Source organism: Pocillopora damicornis, chromosome 3, assembly GCF_964200805.1.
Source record: "Pocillopora damicornis chromosome 3, jaPocDami1.2, whole genome shotgun sequence".
Lineage (NCBI taxonomy): Eukaryota > Metazoa > Cnidaria > Anthozoa > Scleractinia > Pocilloporidae > Pocillopora > Pocillopora damicornis.
In genome coordinates this window covers 5,430,250-5,447,171 of record NC_142672.1, presented here as the reverse complement: position 1 = coordinate 5,447,171, position 16,922 = coordinate 5,430,250, and the positions used below count along the sequence as shown (strand labels likewise).

The 16,922-nt window shown below is 38.6% G+C and overlaps 3 protein-coding genes across 3 annotated transcripts; 2 read left to right on the top strand and 1 right to left on the bottom strand.

Moving 5' to 3' along the window:
- The first annotated feature begins 224 nt into the window (after nucleotides 1-224).
- LOC113679221 (charged multivesicular body protein 4b) lies at nucleotides 225-5,443 on the top strand. Its single transcript, XM_027196173.2, has 5 exons — nucleotides 225-861; nucleotides 986-1,163; nucleotides 2,356-2,470; nucleotides 3,370-3,490; nucleotides 4,084-5,443. Exons 1-5 carry the CDS (start codon nucleotides 690-692, stop codon nucleotides 4,149-4,151), a joined length of 654 nt encoding a protein of 217 aa, XP_027051974.2. The 5' UTR covers nucleotides 225-689; the 3' UTR covers nucleotides 4,152-5,443.
- On the bottom strand, nucleotides 5,414-7,192 carry LOC113679220 (6-phosphogluconolactonase). The gene has a single exon (XM_027196172.2). It carries the CDS (start codon nucleotides 7,168-7,170, stop codon nucleotides 6,454-6,456), a length of 717 nt encoding a protein of 238 aa, XP_027051973.2. The 5' UTR covers nucleotides 7,171-7,192; the 3' UTR covers nucleotides 5,414-6,453.
- Nucleotides 7,193-12,451: 5,259 nt separating this feature from the next.
- LOC113679223 (uncharacterized) lies at nucleotides 12,452-15,134 on the top strand. The gene has a single exon (XM_027196174.2). It carries the CDS (start codon nucleotides 12,573-12,575, stop codon nucleotides 14,133-14,135), a length of 1,563 nt encoding a protein of 520 aa, XP_027051975.2. The 5' UTR covers nucleotides 12,452-12,572; the 3' UTR covers nucleotides 14,136-15,134.
- The last annotated feature ends 1,788 nt before the right edge of the window (nucleotides 15,135-16,922 follow it).

The window sequence follows — 16,922 nt, the reverse complement described above, 5'->3', positions numbered from 1 at the left end:
CTTTCTGTGCAATACTGTGTGATTTGATGAGTTTTCGAAACAGTCGATTCCTTTTCTCCACTGACGCGTAACGCGCCTCCTCATTACCTCTTTCACTCCCATCAGTGATCAAGACAAAATTTCTTCTTACGATATCAATACAATATCCAGCAGTCAAGTGGCGAGTATAAACAAAAATGTTAATTGGGGGTTATTATTTGATCCAATACCAAATTATCTGAACTATCATCACACGAGTTGCTTGGCAGACAGTAAGGAGATCGGAGAATTAGTGATGAGATCTTAGGAGTGAATGGGTTAAATTGGTGGAGGTCATCGAAGAAAGGCCACCCCGAAAAACCCTTACATCACTTTAAACAACACAGTCGACGAGAGAAGAGCGAATGTGATTCATCTGATTGCCAGTAGAGCTTTTATCAAGTTTCAAAACAAAAAACAAATGAAAATGTAAATCAGAAGACATTAGAAACGAAATGAAGAAACACCTCTAATCCAGACCTTCACAGTCAACTTGCCTGGTTACTAAGCCAAGAAACAAGAACATGACGTGAGATCCCTAATTATAGGCCTTACTAAGAACGAGTTGGTGGAGTGTTCCCTACTGGTTTTGAAAGAGATTTTGGCTTCATATCTCCGCTTAAAGACTGTTTTCTTACCTTTTTAAGTAGTGAGATAATCAGCAGATCAAAATGTGGAAGATTTTTGGAGGAAAAAGTAAAGAGCAACCGCCAACAACTCAAGAGGCAATTCAGAAGTTACGGTCCACAGAGGAAATGTTGACGAAAAAAAGTGAATTTTTAGAAAAGAAAATCGACGGAGAGGTACAAACAGCTAGGAAATTTGCTTCAAAAAATAAGAGAGGTGAGCACAGAGTGTGTATCAGTGGCAAAGATTTTGTTTGCTTTTCTTCCTAGCGACTCGTAAGGCGTCGTCGCGTTAAATTTAAGGTTGCTGACATGTTTGTATGTTTGATGACAAATTGTAGCTGCTCTGATGGCATTAAAGAGGAAGAAACGACTCGAAAAACAACTTCAGCAAATCGATGGAACGTTGTCTACGATTGAGTTTCAAAGGGAGGCGCTGGAGAATGCTAACACTAACACTGAAGTGCTTAAAAATATGTCGTATGCTGCAAAAGCATTGAAATCTGCTCATCAACAACTGTGAGTTTATTGGAAATTTATTCTCTGGGTTAAGGATGTGTTCATACCTTTTCACGTTCCAGATCTAAACAACAACTCTTCTCACTGTCTACCAAAAGTTTCTTGTGACATTTACTCGTACCTTTTGGTGTTTAATTGTACAATATCCTCTGAATGTTAGATTTCTTTCTCACTTAGTCGCCCCACTGCTTAATAGTGTCCATCTATTGGTAGGAGGAAATCCATTTTGGTCACTCCTGCCTGCAAGTGAGAAAATGATTCCCAGTTTTGAATTGTAGAACTGATTTGTTACCTAATTCTACTGTAAAACAACACACAGTAATATTGCAGCCAAAATAACAAACTTAACCAAGAAAGTAAAAAGTACACCTACAAAGAGGGTTATTGGGTGAGAAAACAATCACTTCACAGCGGTATCATTACAATATGATAAGCATAGGTTGGTTAGAATGGCAGGCAGGTAGTTTTGAAAGTGTAGAGAGCCCCTTGTACTTATGAAGTCACAGGGCTATTTGAAAATTTATACTCTTGCAATCACATTTTCCTACATTGTGACTTCAATTGCAATTTATATTGCATTGTTTTTCCCCTAAATCAACTAATTTGGAAAAGGTTGAAGAGAATTGCATATATGTTGGGAGCACAATGGCATTTGTACAACGGCTATGAGTGGGTAGCCAACACCTTACCAGCAGGTAGATCATCTACCCATTACCCAGCTGCTATTGAAACCCTTGCTTCAAGTTGTATTTATGTCAAGGGTTTGTTTTTTGCCATCATGAGGTTTCAATAACCTTGGGCTATAACTGGATGTGATGAGAGTTTTTCACTGCCGATCAAATTTCTTTTAATGAAGTTTACAAAACTTGTCTGACCTGTACACAACTACACAAGACTTTCTGTTGAGAAAAAATAGGTCAAGGATTGAGGTATTGCTTTAATAGTCTGTGAATAACTACTCCTTGTGTCTAGATAAGGTTCTTGGAGTTTTGTTTTATTAACTGTACTCTTTATAAACCTGCCCAAAAACTATATATATTTTCAATTTTCAAACATTTTTCCCATGGATTTTTCAATTAGTAGTAAGAAGTCAATTGTTATCAGAGATGCTCTGCCACATAGTGCTTCCATGTGTGACCCCATTTTCTTCACCTTCCTTTTTTTATCATTGATATTTTCTCCACCTTGGTAGTGATGTTGACGATGTGCATGAAATGATGGATGACATTCAAGAACAGACAGAACTGGCAGATGAAATATCTAGAGCCATATCAGAACCAGCAGGCTTTGGAATGGACCTTGACGAGGTAAGTACCAAACATTATGCAGGTTGTAAGATGTACATTTCTAGAAATTTTCTAATTTCTAACTCTAGTTCAAAGGTGAATTCAGGTATTCAAAATCAACATTATTGGTTTTTTTTTTGTTGTGTTCAAGTATCAGTGCAGATTGTCCAATGGGAAAAATTGGATTAAAAAGTGAAATAATGCGAGAATTTCAATCCATTGCAAATTGTTAAATACTTACAATGCACATGTTTAAAATTATGAGATACTTTTGCAAAGTTTCAATATAATTCATGCTGTACTTGTTTGAAATTGCACATATTATCAGATTTTTGCATCTACAGCATTTTTACAAATTCAACCCAATTAAACAGTCTAAATGCCTGTGTAAAAAACATTTACTACTCCGAGACAGATACTTACTACAACAGCGTTTAAATTGTACTTGCGTAGCAAGTTTTTCCTGATTTTATATAATCAAATACCAAAATGAACTATTGAAGGCTTTGATTAAAAGCATTTGATCTACTACAAAGGCAAAAATTTCATGTAAAACAATGACAAGAAACTCTAATTGAAGTTGCGCTGTCTGTATTAACATGTACGATGAAAAGATTGATTTTTGTGTAAATGTCCACTTTGAACTTATCTACTACTAGTACAGAAACACCTTTCTGTTGAATTGCAATATGAGGTCATATAAAGGAGGCTATTAAAATTTGCAAGAGAGGGGTGGGAAGAGGTCTCAGAAATAGTAGGAAATCATCAGTTAATTTTTGGTACAAAATAAAATGTAACAACAGATTGAGTCAATTATTACTGGTACCAGGCAGTACTGAAGGAAGTATTTTCCTGGCTATGTAGATGAGTTGTAATTTTGACTTTACTCTGAATGTTTGTTGATGTATTTTCTCATGTAGGATGAATTACTGAATGAACTTGAAGAACTTGAACAAGAGGGACTGGATGAACAGTTGCTAGAGGTTGGTGGAACAAGTAGTCTGCCAGCAGTTCCTGAGACAGAACTACCAGCTGCCCCAGGTAGGTCCATAGCCTATGTTTTCTGTGTTCTCCATAATTATCCTCTTTGGAGAAACAGACTCAATTTTAAAGATTTTGTAATAGATCAGAGGTATAAGGATACTTGATCTTGCACTATTTTAAAATTGACTCGAAAAACACAGCCCTCTTTATGGCTATGTTTCATTTTGAGTGAGAGTGCCACTGACACTATCTTAATTGTGTAGAGGTCATTTTATTGTTATTATTATTATTATTATTATTATTATTATTATTATTGTATTGAATTTGTTACCCTAGAGTACATTCAGTGTTCTCCTTTTCAGGGGGTAAAATTTAACACCTATAGTACTTCCTAAAATTGCTTTGAATTCTTGAAAATTTAACAGATAGGAGGATTGCTCCACCAGTTTGAAAGTTTCTTTTCCCTGTCGTGCTTAAATAAGAGAGAACACTGCAGATTACCATGCCTGATAAAGCAGAACATGTTCTTAGCAGAAGAGGGTGAAAGATGCAACACAGTGGCCTTCAGAATAACCCCTTCAATCAATAAGAGAAATAGTCAGATTTTATTTCCAGCAACTAAGATTGTCTTCTTTTACTATCAATTTCAGCCAAAGCCAAGACTAAAGCAGCAGCAGAAGAAGATGATTTAAGAGACCTTGAGGCATGGGCCTCTTAGATTCAATTGATCATTTAAACTTTTTTCATGTTTAGTCTAGGACAGTCTTGTAATCAACCCCTGCCAAAAACAACATACTGTTTGAGTTGTGGCCTCTTAGGACAGTCAGTTATTTCCTTAATCTTTTTCAGTTTGAGCACTAAAGCTCTTGAAATACAATTCCTGGTATGGATATAGCATGGTCAAAGTCAATATTCAATAAAATCCTCAGTACAGTGAATACTCTGTAACAAGAAACAGGTCAAAACTTGGCGAGGTATACCGAGAAAGGTCACTGATGTTAAAATATTGCGGATCAATATATGAAATGTAAATTTTTGCCACCCATCAGTAAAAATGGGTTGATACCATTCTTCAAGTCGATGGGAGAACAAGCATGTTTCTGATTTTTTTATTTGATATCAATAATGATTTTGATGGTGAGACATTTGTGATCTGTTTCACTAAATGTGAGGTTTCTTCCTATATAAATGTTAATTGTTATTCAGTACTATGTTCTTGACTCAACAACACTGATAAACAGAATAGAAACTGACCATTATTCAGTGCCCTTTAACTTCACTGGCCTCCACACATGAATGTACTCTTTACCTTTATGTGATGAGAAGAAGAATGCAAGCTTAGAAGGAGATAAAGAGTGGCTAGAACAATGATTAGGATTATCAGTCCATCCTTATCCACTAGTGCACTGGAATAAACTACTGCTAGTTATGTTTTAAATTATTCTTAATTCCTGTATCAACTATTACTTTAAGGCTGTCCACATACTCGTACATGTGGTAATGTTACACCTGTGGGAATGGAGGTGTACATCAGTTTTAAAGAAAAACAATTGTGAGGTTTTTTAGTTAGGGTGAGAAGATGGTATGAACCCAAATTAAATCATAATTTTACTTTACTAGGCAGTCTCTTAAGTTGATTATTCCAAAGAAATTGTCCTGTGCAACATGTACAGGAAACTTTTAGGTTGGTATTTTCTTCCATAATTTCTTCAATAACAACATCTGATTTTGTTGACTTAAAATGACAGCTGCATCATTTGATGCAGGTTTGTCTTATTTTGAAAACTTCTCCCTGAGAAAGTGGCACGAATCTGGATATTAAGTTTAATCACAACAAAGTGCCAAGTGGGATGTTAAAGTTGTGGATAATTGAAGTTGTGAGGGTGTGGAGTTTCTTTAAAGTTTGTATTCTGGCCAAAAATACTTACATGCTTGATGCCAAAACAAACAAACAATTTACCAGACAAATATTGGGGAAAGTTTACTGAAAATAAATAACATTTTATTCAACAAGCTCTGAGATTTAAATAACAAACATTACTTAATTTATCAAGTAGGCAGTAATTGATTCCTAGGCCTAAAGTGTGTACCATCATTCTATCAAATACCAAAATGCTAAAAAAAGATGTTAGGCACATAAAAAAGTCTGATTGCCTTACCCCTTAAACTTGTATGAGTGACTAACATTTAATTTCCCCTTCATTATCACCCCTGATTTAAATTTTAAGGTCATTGTCATACGCCAGCTAATGAATATCTTTAGAATATATTCTTAAGAATTTACATATCAATGGTTAATAATTAATCATTTATTTTATGCAATGATCCACATGTGCAATTTTACAGCATAATACAGATGCATAGGACCTTACATGATGAATCAGAATGTCTTTATCCTAAGAGTTAATCACTGAACTCCTAAAGACTTCCAGTATCAAACCTTGCTACTCAGTTGTCTATAACTCTGTATCCTTGTCTTTCTACAAACACAATTTGATTGTACTGAAAAAAATTGATCTACCAAAGTGAGAGGATGGGTGAGCAATAGAGGTGGAACAGGACACATTTGGGATATGATGACTCAAAGATGGAACTCTAGCAACTACAGTGTGAGGGAAAAGACCATTTTGACACTGAAATTAAGAGCTGGAAACTGTACCATCAGTTTTATCTAACTATATTTAAGAGATTGTCCTTAGGATTGGTAAAGTGTCTGCATATCAGATATCTCAAATCCTTGAGCTAAGGATGAAGAGAGCTAAATGTTTTTCATAAAGTGTCCTCAACAACAAGCTTTTGTGTCTCAATTTAGCCTAGGAGAAATTTTTGAGCAGAACAGTTCGGCCTCCCTGTCACGTTCCCTCTAACTAACTCTCTCAGACCCCACCCACCCGGTTCAGTTGGCGCAAGAACGTACCCACAGATAGGCTATCAGCTAACTACGTTACATAGATAAGAATTATTTTATTACCTAAATTAACACTAGAAACATTAGAAAAAATTAAAGAACCGATCATTGTTCAGGTCTTTTTCAAAAGACTAGCTGCAGCATCATCAACAAACCAGTGCAGTTCACCACAAGCTGGCTTCACCCTTGCAGCTGGAAGCAGCTCTGCGGTGTCGCCCTCCAACACTTGCTGAAGAACACTGGCCTTGCTAGCTCCTGTACTCACAAACACTGCACACTTGGTCGCATTTATGATTGGATACGTAAGCGTGATCCGACAGGGAGGCGGCTTAGGTGAATCAGAAATCGGTGCTACAAGGCGAGATGTTTCTTCAAGCAAAGCATGGGCAGGGAAGAGAGAACAGGTGTGCCCATCTGGCCCCATTCCCAACAGCAGCATGTCGAGAGAAGGGAGGTCATTGCCAGAGTACCAGCTCTTCAGACGAGATTCATAGTCTTTCGCGGCCTCATCCAATGCAATATCAGGATTGATGATTAACACCTCTCCTACAGAAGCTTTATCTAAAAAGTGTTGTTTTACTGCTTGATAATTGCTGTCAGGGTCTGATATTGGCACGTACCGCTCGTCGCAAAAGAACACTCGCCACTTCGAGAAGTCGATCTTTTGCGCTAACAGACCGGGGGAAACGATCTTCGGTAGACTTCCACCTGAAAAACCGACCGTAAAAAATCCATGATCTTTGATAGCTTCTGATGACTTTTGGGCGATCAGGGAACAAACCTCACGCCTCAAATCCGCTTCGTTTGCAAAGCAATGTCTAGCTGCCATGTTTGAGAGGAACTAGTGCATCACGGTCAGGGGAGGGGTGGAGTCACGAGTTGCGCGTGAGTGCTTCGCGACGCGGACACAGGAAGAGGAAAAAAACAAAAGCGGCGAGTGTATTGAAACACAAAATTTTGCATCAAGAAAAGGAAGCCTTAAATGTAGCTGAAAAAGTGAAGAGATCTTTCTCAAATTAGAAAATTCAGTTGAGCTCCAACTTACAAGCTGAATCAACCCGACTAAGGCCTCGAATGTATCAAGGAAAGGTACATTTTTTTTTGGGGAGGGGGGAGGGGGGCTTAGGAATTTTGGTATTTTTTTTCCTCAAAAAGTGTTGGCCCTCCTTTGCGTTTTAATAAAAAAAACCCTGACCCTGAAGATTTTGACTTCTATTGTGCAGGACAGTCAAAACAACATTCAGCAAGCCTCTGACTCAAATTCAGAGTCTGACAGTGACAGGCCAGAGCGCATTGTTGGATTTAGTAGTAACCGGTAACTCTTCAGAACTAAATGACTCAGGAGATCAGGCAGTGGATAGTCAACGGGTCTAAAAAGCTTAAGAAACGATACCTGAGTCTAGTACGTCTCGATACGGACGGAAAAGGACACAAGTCCTCCGAGAAAACTATGTGCCATGGCATAATATACATGTAGAAATGTAACCTAGAACTTATAATAAAACTCGAAATTAAATCAAAGTAGGTGAAGAGAAAAACTTAATCTGTAAGAAAAATGGAAAGCAACATAAAAAAATCCTCATTAAAATATTCTGGGAAAGGTGTGCGACCCTCCCCTTGAATAACTTACAAAGAGGTATGACCCTCCTCTTTTGGTGCTCACTTTCAGTGACCCTCTATGTATGACCCTCTCCGCTGAGGCCCCAGCCCTCCCCCCCCCCCCCAAGAAAAAAAGTACCTTCCCTAAAAGGAGAATTTATTAAATTGGTTTTAGTCTGCTTTGCTCTCGAGTAGGGAAAACAAGTGCTTTCTCGACATGGAGCGAAAATTTTGGTCAAAGATGGATTGAGACGAGACGCGGAAGAGATAGGGTGTGTCTCGGGTGTGTCACGCCCTAGCCCCTTCTCGTCCTGATAAATTCATTCACCATCCCAGGGGCGAAGCCAAAGGGGCCCTGGGGAGCCCACCAATTCCCCCTCCCCTTCACCCTAAATGAGATTTTGTCCTTTTTAAAGTCAGTATCATACAAATCTTATGATTTAGGCGCGCGAAAACTTGCACATCTTCGTGGCATTAATATTTTCCGAAGTAAGACACTGCATTAATTTAGAGGTCCGTATTTCCGCAAGAATACAAACCCGCTGATACACATTGTAGAGGGGAAGTATAAGCAATTTCACCAGGGGTACGCAGAGCGTCGGAGGTGAGACCTCGCCTCCTCCCCTCCACCCCCCTTCCCCCTTTTTGCGTTCTCGTCGACTACTGGCAGTGTGGGAATTTCTCACCCGAATTCGCGTATATGCGTGAATGCCATCTGCTACCATGTCTCCCCTGCCTTCTGTGTATGCGTTATCCTTGATCTGGCAGACGCTTCAGCATTTTTTTCCAACATAATCATAATGGTTATCAATGAATTGTTTTCTCAAAATCCTGGCGGAGGTTCAATGAACTTGGGTAGTTTTATTCGGAAGTGAACGAAAGATGCTTTTGAGACCTTTTTCAGGAGCCAGTATTACCTTTGCCAATATTACCATAGCGAATAAAATGGACTGATGAAATTATCAAATCCGAATTACTAGTTGCTTTGACACCGTCTACTGTGACAGACTGAATCAAATTGGTGAGTAATCCACGGTTTTTCAGGTATTGGGAAGGTTACCCCAAGATATAAAGATTTGTTGAGTAACATCTCCCGCATTTTACCGACTCGGTGTGGAAATTTGTTAATGATAGCCTCCACGCATAGTGGTAAGGGACGTGTAGGGAGATTACACTCGAAAATGTGTAAGATTTCCGTGATAGCAGGCGAACATTTTAAGCCTCTTCGCTTTCAATATCAGAACGTTCCTTGCAGTGATGGTAATGGTACTATGGTAACCTTAGTAGCGAAGACATTGAAAGTTTTACACTAGTTCCGCAAAACTGTCAGCATATATTCTGAAGATTATACCAGAGTAAACATCCCGTTAGTTTTGGTAAGTGATGTTCAATGTCCTTAAAAGTACTTGTTTTTGATGGTATTGGTTGCGAAGGATAAATTTATGTGTCTTCGAAACCGAGTCTTATTCCTAAATTTCTCCCAATGATACACGCCGGGCAAAAAAAGAGATCAAAACAGCGCTAGTTTCACTGAATCTGGAATATACAATTATTCAATAAGAATATGACGTCGATTTGGAGTCGCAACTGAACTAATGTTCGTTCCTTACAAGCGACTAGTTATGGTGGTTTAAAGGGAAAGCTTACACCAGTTTGGCGTGATGCCCACTTCTTTGAGAAAAACATCTGATCCGCTTTACTGATATTTCAAAAACAATTTTTAATCTAGTTACGTTTATAAAGACTAAATATACTTTTTTTTCTTATTTTTTAAGCTTAAAATGAATAATGTTTTTCTGTTTCCTTTTAACTTTTCTTTTTCATTTTTTTTCCTGCGCTTAGATTTTTATTTCACCCAATTCACCTCACGAAAAATCGTTTAGCGAGACAATTTTACGTTCTCGTGGAGTGAAGCTGTGAACTTTTGGAAAAATATTTTATTCTCTGTCATACAACCATAGGTCCAGCCGAAAATAATCGTTCACTTGTCAAGGACATGAAAAAAAAAAACCTTATCAAACGTGTCAGGTGAGCCGGAAATACAACAGTGCTTGTCAAGTTTTAAAGTCTATTTTCACTTTCCTATTTGTTTAGCTAAGATAATAAGTTTTTAGACCAGGTTGTCATGAACGTTTACCAATCCTAACAACATTATAGACCGTCCAGTCCTTTCCAAAGCGTTGCTAACCAACGCGGCCGGGCAGGATGGGTGCGAGAAATGATAATAGCTTGGGATAAAGATTTGCCCTCCAAATAAGCCATGCTTATTTGGAAGACGACTAGAGAAATGAGAGGGCCATTCAAAGTGTTGGTGGAAATCATGTGCAACCAAGTACACTTCGTTATTCACGTTCACGAGTGATGTTGGAAAGTTTTCATAATAACTCGAGCCTTTCAAAACATCATGAGCCAACCATGGATTAAAAACTGCCCGAGCATTACGTGCAATTTTTGGTTTATATATTTACTATGAACAAAATCACTTCGATCGCAAATTTGTAGGTGGTCGAGGTACATTACTCGAAACAATGACTTTTAAAACTTTGGAAAATCATTTCTATCCTGTTGCAATAAAATAAAGTTAGAAGCTAATAGGCGTTTTAGGTTCGGTCTGACCTAGAACCTATTGTTATCTTTGACGTCACCGGGGGTGGCCGCAAAAAACGTTGCCGAGGTCGAGAACACTTGCTACTGAGCACCTACCATTTCCCAGTGATGCTTAAGGGAATGTGGCGGACGGAGTGTCTTCATGCACGGCATGAAATTATAGATTTACGAATCCGTAAAGATGCCGTAAAGTAAGCGTTAAGATCCTCTTTACGCGTCTTTACGAACTTCTCTACACTTTCGTAAAGAATGTCTTTACGCATATGGTGTACTCTAAGGACAATAGCTATCTACAACAGGATTTTAAAGCTCCCTCGCCTCCGTTTCACCTTGGGGGGGGGGGGGGGAAGAGGGTGTGGCTACACGTAGATTTCTGTAGAGACTGAGAATAAACCAACTAGGTCACAAACCTGAGTATGAGAATTTACCAACATTCAAGTGCCAACTGACTGGAAAAAAATTAACACAAGGAACAGAGAACAATTTCCTTCCCCTTGAATAAGAAGTCATCACATTATTATGACTGTTTTGTTAAGAGAGGTCTTTGATATCTTAAGACACGTTGGACACAGGGATAGTTTGGCTGGTTCGATCATAAGGCAAATACGAGGACAATCAGCTGCGTTTTCTATCGAGTTTAGTCCTCATCAAACCCATAAGGGCATAAGTTGAGTGACAGGTGAAATACATCTGAGACATTGAAGAGGCGTTAGACTCCTATCCCAGCTAGATGTTACTAACAAACGACACCGAATTTGAATGCTCGATTTAATAAATAATTCAGCCTGAGGTCGCACAGTTTTGCAAGTTGAATATATCAAACACAGCCCATTTAAATGTTGTTGTAAGGAAATGGGGGTAGTCGGTGTATTTCTTGGAATGCACACGCTGGAGTAGTCTTCGTATTTAAGGAAACATCTGTTAACTAAATGTTTTTCATTTCAAAGTCACTTGGTACTAAAAGATTCCCAGGAGCATCCAGCCCGTATTTAAGCCAGGCAGCTAAATCTTTGACGATTAGATTTTCATTCGAACTTCCAATTTAGTTTTCAAAATAATAAAAATATAGACATTTTCACTTATTCTTGATTCACTAGAATATCCATTAAGACACATTTGTGCAGTTGGGTTGAGGTACTGATATTCTCAGAATTCCTATCGTAACATCCATGCGGCTTATATAACTTTTGCTGTCTAGGTCGTCCTTGTCGAATTCGCCGGGCAGATAATACTCAAACGTGCTAAACCATCTTTAAAATTTAGCCTACCAGTGATATGGAGGATCAATCTCTATGAATTCGTTCAGATCAAACAACTCATTTGCAAAGAGACATCAAAGTTTAAATGGTCTAGAATCGCGGCCTCGGATAGACTTCTTTTTAACAACCTTTCTTTGAAATGTTTAAGCTCTCAAGAAAAACAATTACATTTTTTTTTCAGGTTTCTTTTTCTTTCTTTTTAATCTTAATTTTGCTTCTACTTAGAATCAAAAAGTGATTGCTCAATGTTGATTTTTACGTATTCTGGCCTCATTTTGTCACGCGCTGTTTCATTTTCAGGCGTTTTAACTTTCGTTTTCCTCTGAATAAACAAGTTCGTGACTCGATGGTTATTATTTTACATGTAACCCAGGTAACTGCCGTGAGTCTGCCGAAATGCTAATTTTACATAGCAACATCTACCTCTTGAAAAAGTCGATTAGAGAGCAAACAGAGAAAATTGAAAGTAATTAGCACACAGCGTAGTTAGCGGTTTGTTTCGTTGTTTTTGCTTTGATCTCGCCTGGCAAAGAGAAGTAAGAGAATAACTGTTTTGAATAAAAAAACACGTATCGAAAGAGAAGTGTGCTACCGCTTCCGGTCTGTCGCTTATTTAGATTAGGGGGGTTCGCCCCTGACGTATATCACAGCGGAAGCATGTAGAGAAAGTGCTTGCGAAGCTGAAAGCAGTCATGTTTGTGACTACAGTTTAATACATTTTGTCGTCTTGCCGCAGGGAAACAGACGTTAAAGGCTCAAAATTGACATGGTAGTGATCATTAAGATGAAGGGTCTTCCTTGGGAGGCTACGGCCCGAGAAATTAGGCAATTTTACCGAGGGTTGGAAATAAGCGAGGATGATATTCATTTAGCTCCAAGTCAAGAAGGGAAGGCATCTGGATTTGCATTTGCATGCTTCAAAAAGGATGATGAGGCGAGGAAGGCTATGTACAGGAATGGAAATTACGTTGGAAAACGATACATAGAGCTCGTTCTAAGCAGCCAATCGGAAATGGATAAGATTTTGAGTGAGGGCGTACGATTTCGCCGATTTGAAGGAGAGCGACCGCCTATGAAAGACATCAAATCCCAGACCGAAATTAAATTGAGGTCGAATGGTGTGAAAGAGAGTTCAAGGAGTAGCCGAGATACTCCTCGGCGATCAAGGAGTCGAAGTCCAATTCGAAAAAACAGTAGTGTTGATGGTTCTAAAAGTCAGAGGGACCATGGTGCTTCGAACCATGTGAATGAGCGACGCGAAGCCAAGAAGTTCAGTGAACGTAGTAGTTTGCGAATCGTAAACGGGAGAGGTGTTAATGGACTGTCAACAAAACGAGACGAACAAGACCGGAGGGGACGGGATAAGGAAAAGAGGAGGGATCTTGTCAAAAATGTTAATCGACGACGTTCACGAAGTTACAGCAGAGATAGGGAGGGAAAGGGAACCCGACGTGAGACCTCTTTTGCCAATGGAACGCGTGAAGTAACGAATGGTTTTATAAGTATTCCCATGAGCAGATTAAATCGAGGTCGCCATGACTCAACCAGTCGGGATGGTTTAAAATCCACGTGGGTTCATATTACTTCTCTACCTTACAGTGTTACTGAAGATGAAATCGTCCAGTTTTTCTCAGGGCTGAATGTGCTGCATGTTCATCTCATGTCCCACGCATCTGGACCATATGCTGGTAAAAATAATGGAGAGGCGTATGTGGAGTTTAGGACAGTTGGAGACCGTATTCAAGGAGAAGACAGAAACCGTCAGTTTATAAAAAGTAGATTTGTGGGTGTAAGACAATGCAGTGTGGAAGATATGTTGGCTGCCTTGGAGAACAGAGATGCTTGGACACTCCAGGAACCAGCTGTAGCTAGGCCCAGCTTCTCTCCGGAGAGTACAATGTATTCTGTTGGGAACTTGAACAGGAAGAGTCAAAATCTTTCAGCTGCTGACATGGGTATGGCTAATGTTGTAATGAATTCTCCAGGAAAGATACCTGTTCCTACCAATGAAGTTGGTGGCATGGAGGGGCAAGTAAATCCTCTGAACCAGCTTGCTGCAGGGGCAAATATAAGTATGAATGATATCCAAGCAGGTTGTGTGATTGGTATGCGTAATTTGCCCTCCACTGTTTCTGCTGAGGAGATTTTGGATTTCTTTTATGGGTTTCCAATTATTCCAGACTCCATTCGTATTCATTACCTTGCTCCTGGGCGATCATCTGGGGATGCCATGGTTACATTACCAACAAGAGGGGAGGCTCACAGTGCGATTAAACAGCTGAACAACAAACCTGTTGGAAAGCGAAAAGTTCAACTATTTTTGGTCTAAAAGAGAGGACGATGTTTTGAAGGATATTTTAGGAGGGATCATGTACAGATGTATTTTCTTAAATTGCTAACATTTAGTATAGTTTGTAATTCATATAACACCTAGAGGGTTTTAAAAGCAGAAGTAGGATCATTTTCTCTGGATGCCTCTCAATATTGGTATGACTTTAAAAGTTTGGGTAGTATGAAATAATTTGATGTTGGTCATGATATGAATAGTCAGTATATTGTACCTGATTGGAATAGCTTGTCTAGGAAAGTTTATTTCTATTGAAAAAATCTTATATTAATATGAAATTTTGGTTGAGGTAGTTTTGAGATACTTTTTTTATTTTTAAGTGATATGAATAACCAAAAATCATTTTATCAGCTAAATCTTGTACAACTGATCACTGGAACACATTCTAATGCATCTGGTAGTGGTACACAATTTGCATGATCAGGATCAGGGGCTTGTTTGCTACTCAAGTTCAAAATCTATTGGCTTGAAAATGAGCTTTGGGAGTTATTACATATGAAGTTGGATCAGACCTTACTCGGTCAATTATTTACCAAGTTCAAGTGATCTGGATTTTTTGGTAGTGTATAGGGCATGAATGTTTTTGGCAGCACTCTCATGGAAAGAGGATTTATTCAGGAACTCTTCATTTTTGTATTATGTGAGTTAACAATATGTTTATTGGGAACTGTATTTTACTTGGACATTTATCCAAGTTTGGTCAGTATTCTGCACAGTTTGGGTGGAATTTTTACTCTGACATGGGCAAGGGTTAGAGTTTTCTGGCTTTATGTGGAGACAAATTTTTTAGAAAGGCAAGCAATCCACATGGTTTTTCAAAATGTTACTCCATTTTTTAGGTTTGTGGAAAAGCAACCAGTTTAGGAGTTACGTGTTTGACCGTTTTGTAATGACCTTTTTTGTATCAAGGCGAAGTTTTTTATTAAAATTTAAACTAGCGACTGAATGATCTCTAGCCCGCTAGTAGTGATGCAAATCAAATATACTTCGATAAGAATTTTCTCGAGAAAGTAGGTACTCTTCTTGGTTATGCATCAGTGAACTTTGCGATTTGTGATTGTTGTTTACATTTGCACGAGAAGATTTTCTGACGGTTTCATTTGGTTGACAAAGCTCGAGGCAATTCAACAGTGCAGATTTTCTGCAAAATCATCTTACGAACAAAAGTGGTTGGCGACATTTTTCGCCGGCGACAGTGGTGGGTTTTGGCAGCAGGCATTGTTTTGGAGCTTATTCTGTCTATTTTTAACTCACATGATTGTCACGCAAGGCAAGAGCAGCTGGCACGCAATTTTCACATTTGTTATGAGTCATTGGGCATGGGTGCCTTTCAATTCAGAGATCGTTCGCCAAGCATGAAACGCCCGTGTGTTGGTGGGTTTTTCGATGGTTTGGTTTGTTTGTTTGTTTGTTTGTTTTTTTTTTGTAACACAATCCGCTTAAAAGCACAGTTAGGGAACTCAAAGCTGCGCTTGAGAACTTACTTTAGTCATCTGTGGAATTCAGGTTAGACAACAAGGTGACAGGTAACAAATTCTAAAAGAGGTAATGCGCGTCTGACGGCATTCAAAATGTAAGAGCAAATGAATTCTGCTAAAGAAACATCAGACTCGACTCCTCATAAATAAAGTTCAATGCTCAATGAACAATAATGCAAGTTTCAGAATTCAGACAAGGGATTTGGTTAGTGACTGAGCCTGTTCCAAAGGAGTGTCTTTCCTTAACCAATTACAACAAACAATTTTAGTTGAGTCTGAGCATGTTCCTCTCAACAGCAAAGTAAAAACATTTTCCTTAATGTTCGTTGTCTTAGGCCCTACATTTGGTAAAACTTATTCGAACGAACGGAAGTGTAAGTAGTGGTGAACATTGCCATTTGTTCGGTAGATAAACATTCTGTAGAGCGAATTTCAGGCCTTTTAGAGCACTTCGAGGCCATGAACTAAATTTAGAAATTTATTTACTACTTCAAACACGGACAAATTGGATTCTGACAAATGGCCCTATTTGATTATAGAAGGGGGTTCCCCTTATTTCCACTTGGCCGGAAAGTGAATCTGTCGAAGCCGAAAGGTCTTGAACTTGTCATGTTACAGCTGTTAGCTTGTCTATGGTCTGACAATAATCATCACAAAACGGCAATATTTAGAAAGTTTAATCGAAATGAAACTGAAAGGAAACAAATAGAAAAAGAAAAGACAAACCGGTTTGGGCTAAGCATTGTATTAAGTCTCGCACTGCAGCAACCAACTAAAAATTTCTGACTTGTTTCAGTCCAAACTAACTTGGTAACTAATCTGAGCGGCTATTAATGCCTTCAGATGTACTCTAAAAACTAGAAATAACCAGTGGACTTAAACTTATCCGCGCTCCTCTACGAATGGGATGAAAGACTTAAATAACCTCTGCATGTGGTGCGGTATGTTAAGCGAATAACGCCATCCGATCACAGATTGCATCATTTCGTATTATACTTGAGCTTACGTTTCATACTGAGACGTAAGGTCACATAAGCCTAGCAGACTTTAGTCCACTTTATTTCGATAGGATGCATATTTACAGCCAAAGACTGTAGTCTCCCTTATGGTCCTGTGAAATAACATAGTAAAGATCACACGATTTAAAAAAGAATACCAAACTTTGAAGCAAATTAAATAACTTAAATATTCTATCAATTTCGAAGCTGTCAGGCGTGAATTTCCTCGAAACAAACTCAAAGTAACTTCGTTTAAACTTATTCACATGGGAAAAGCAGACTAACTCATTTAC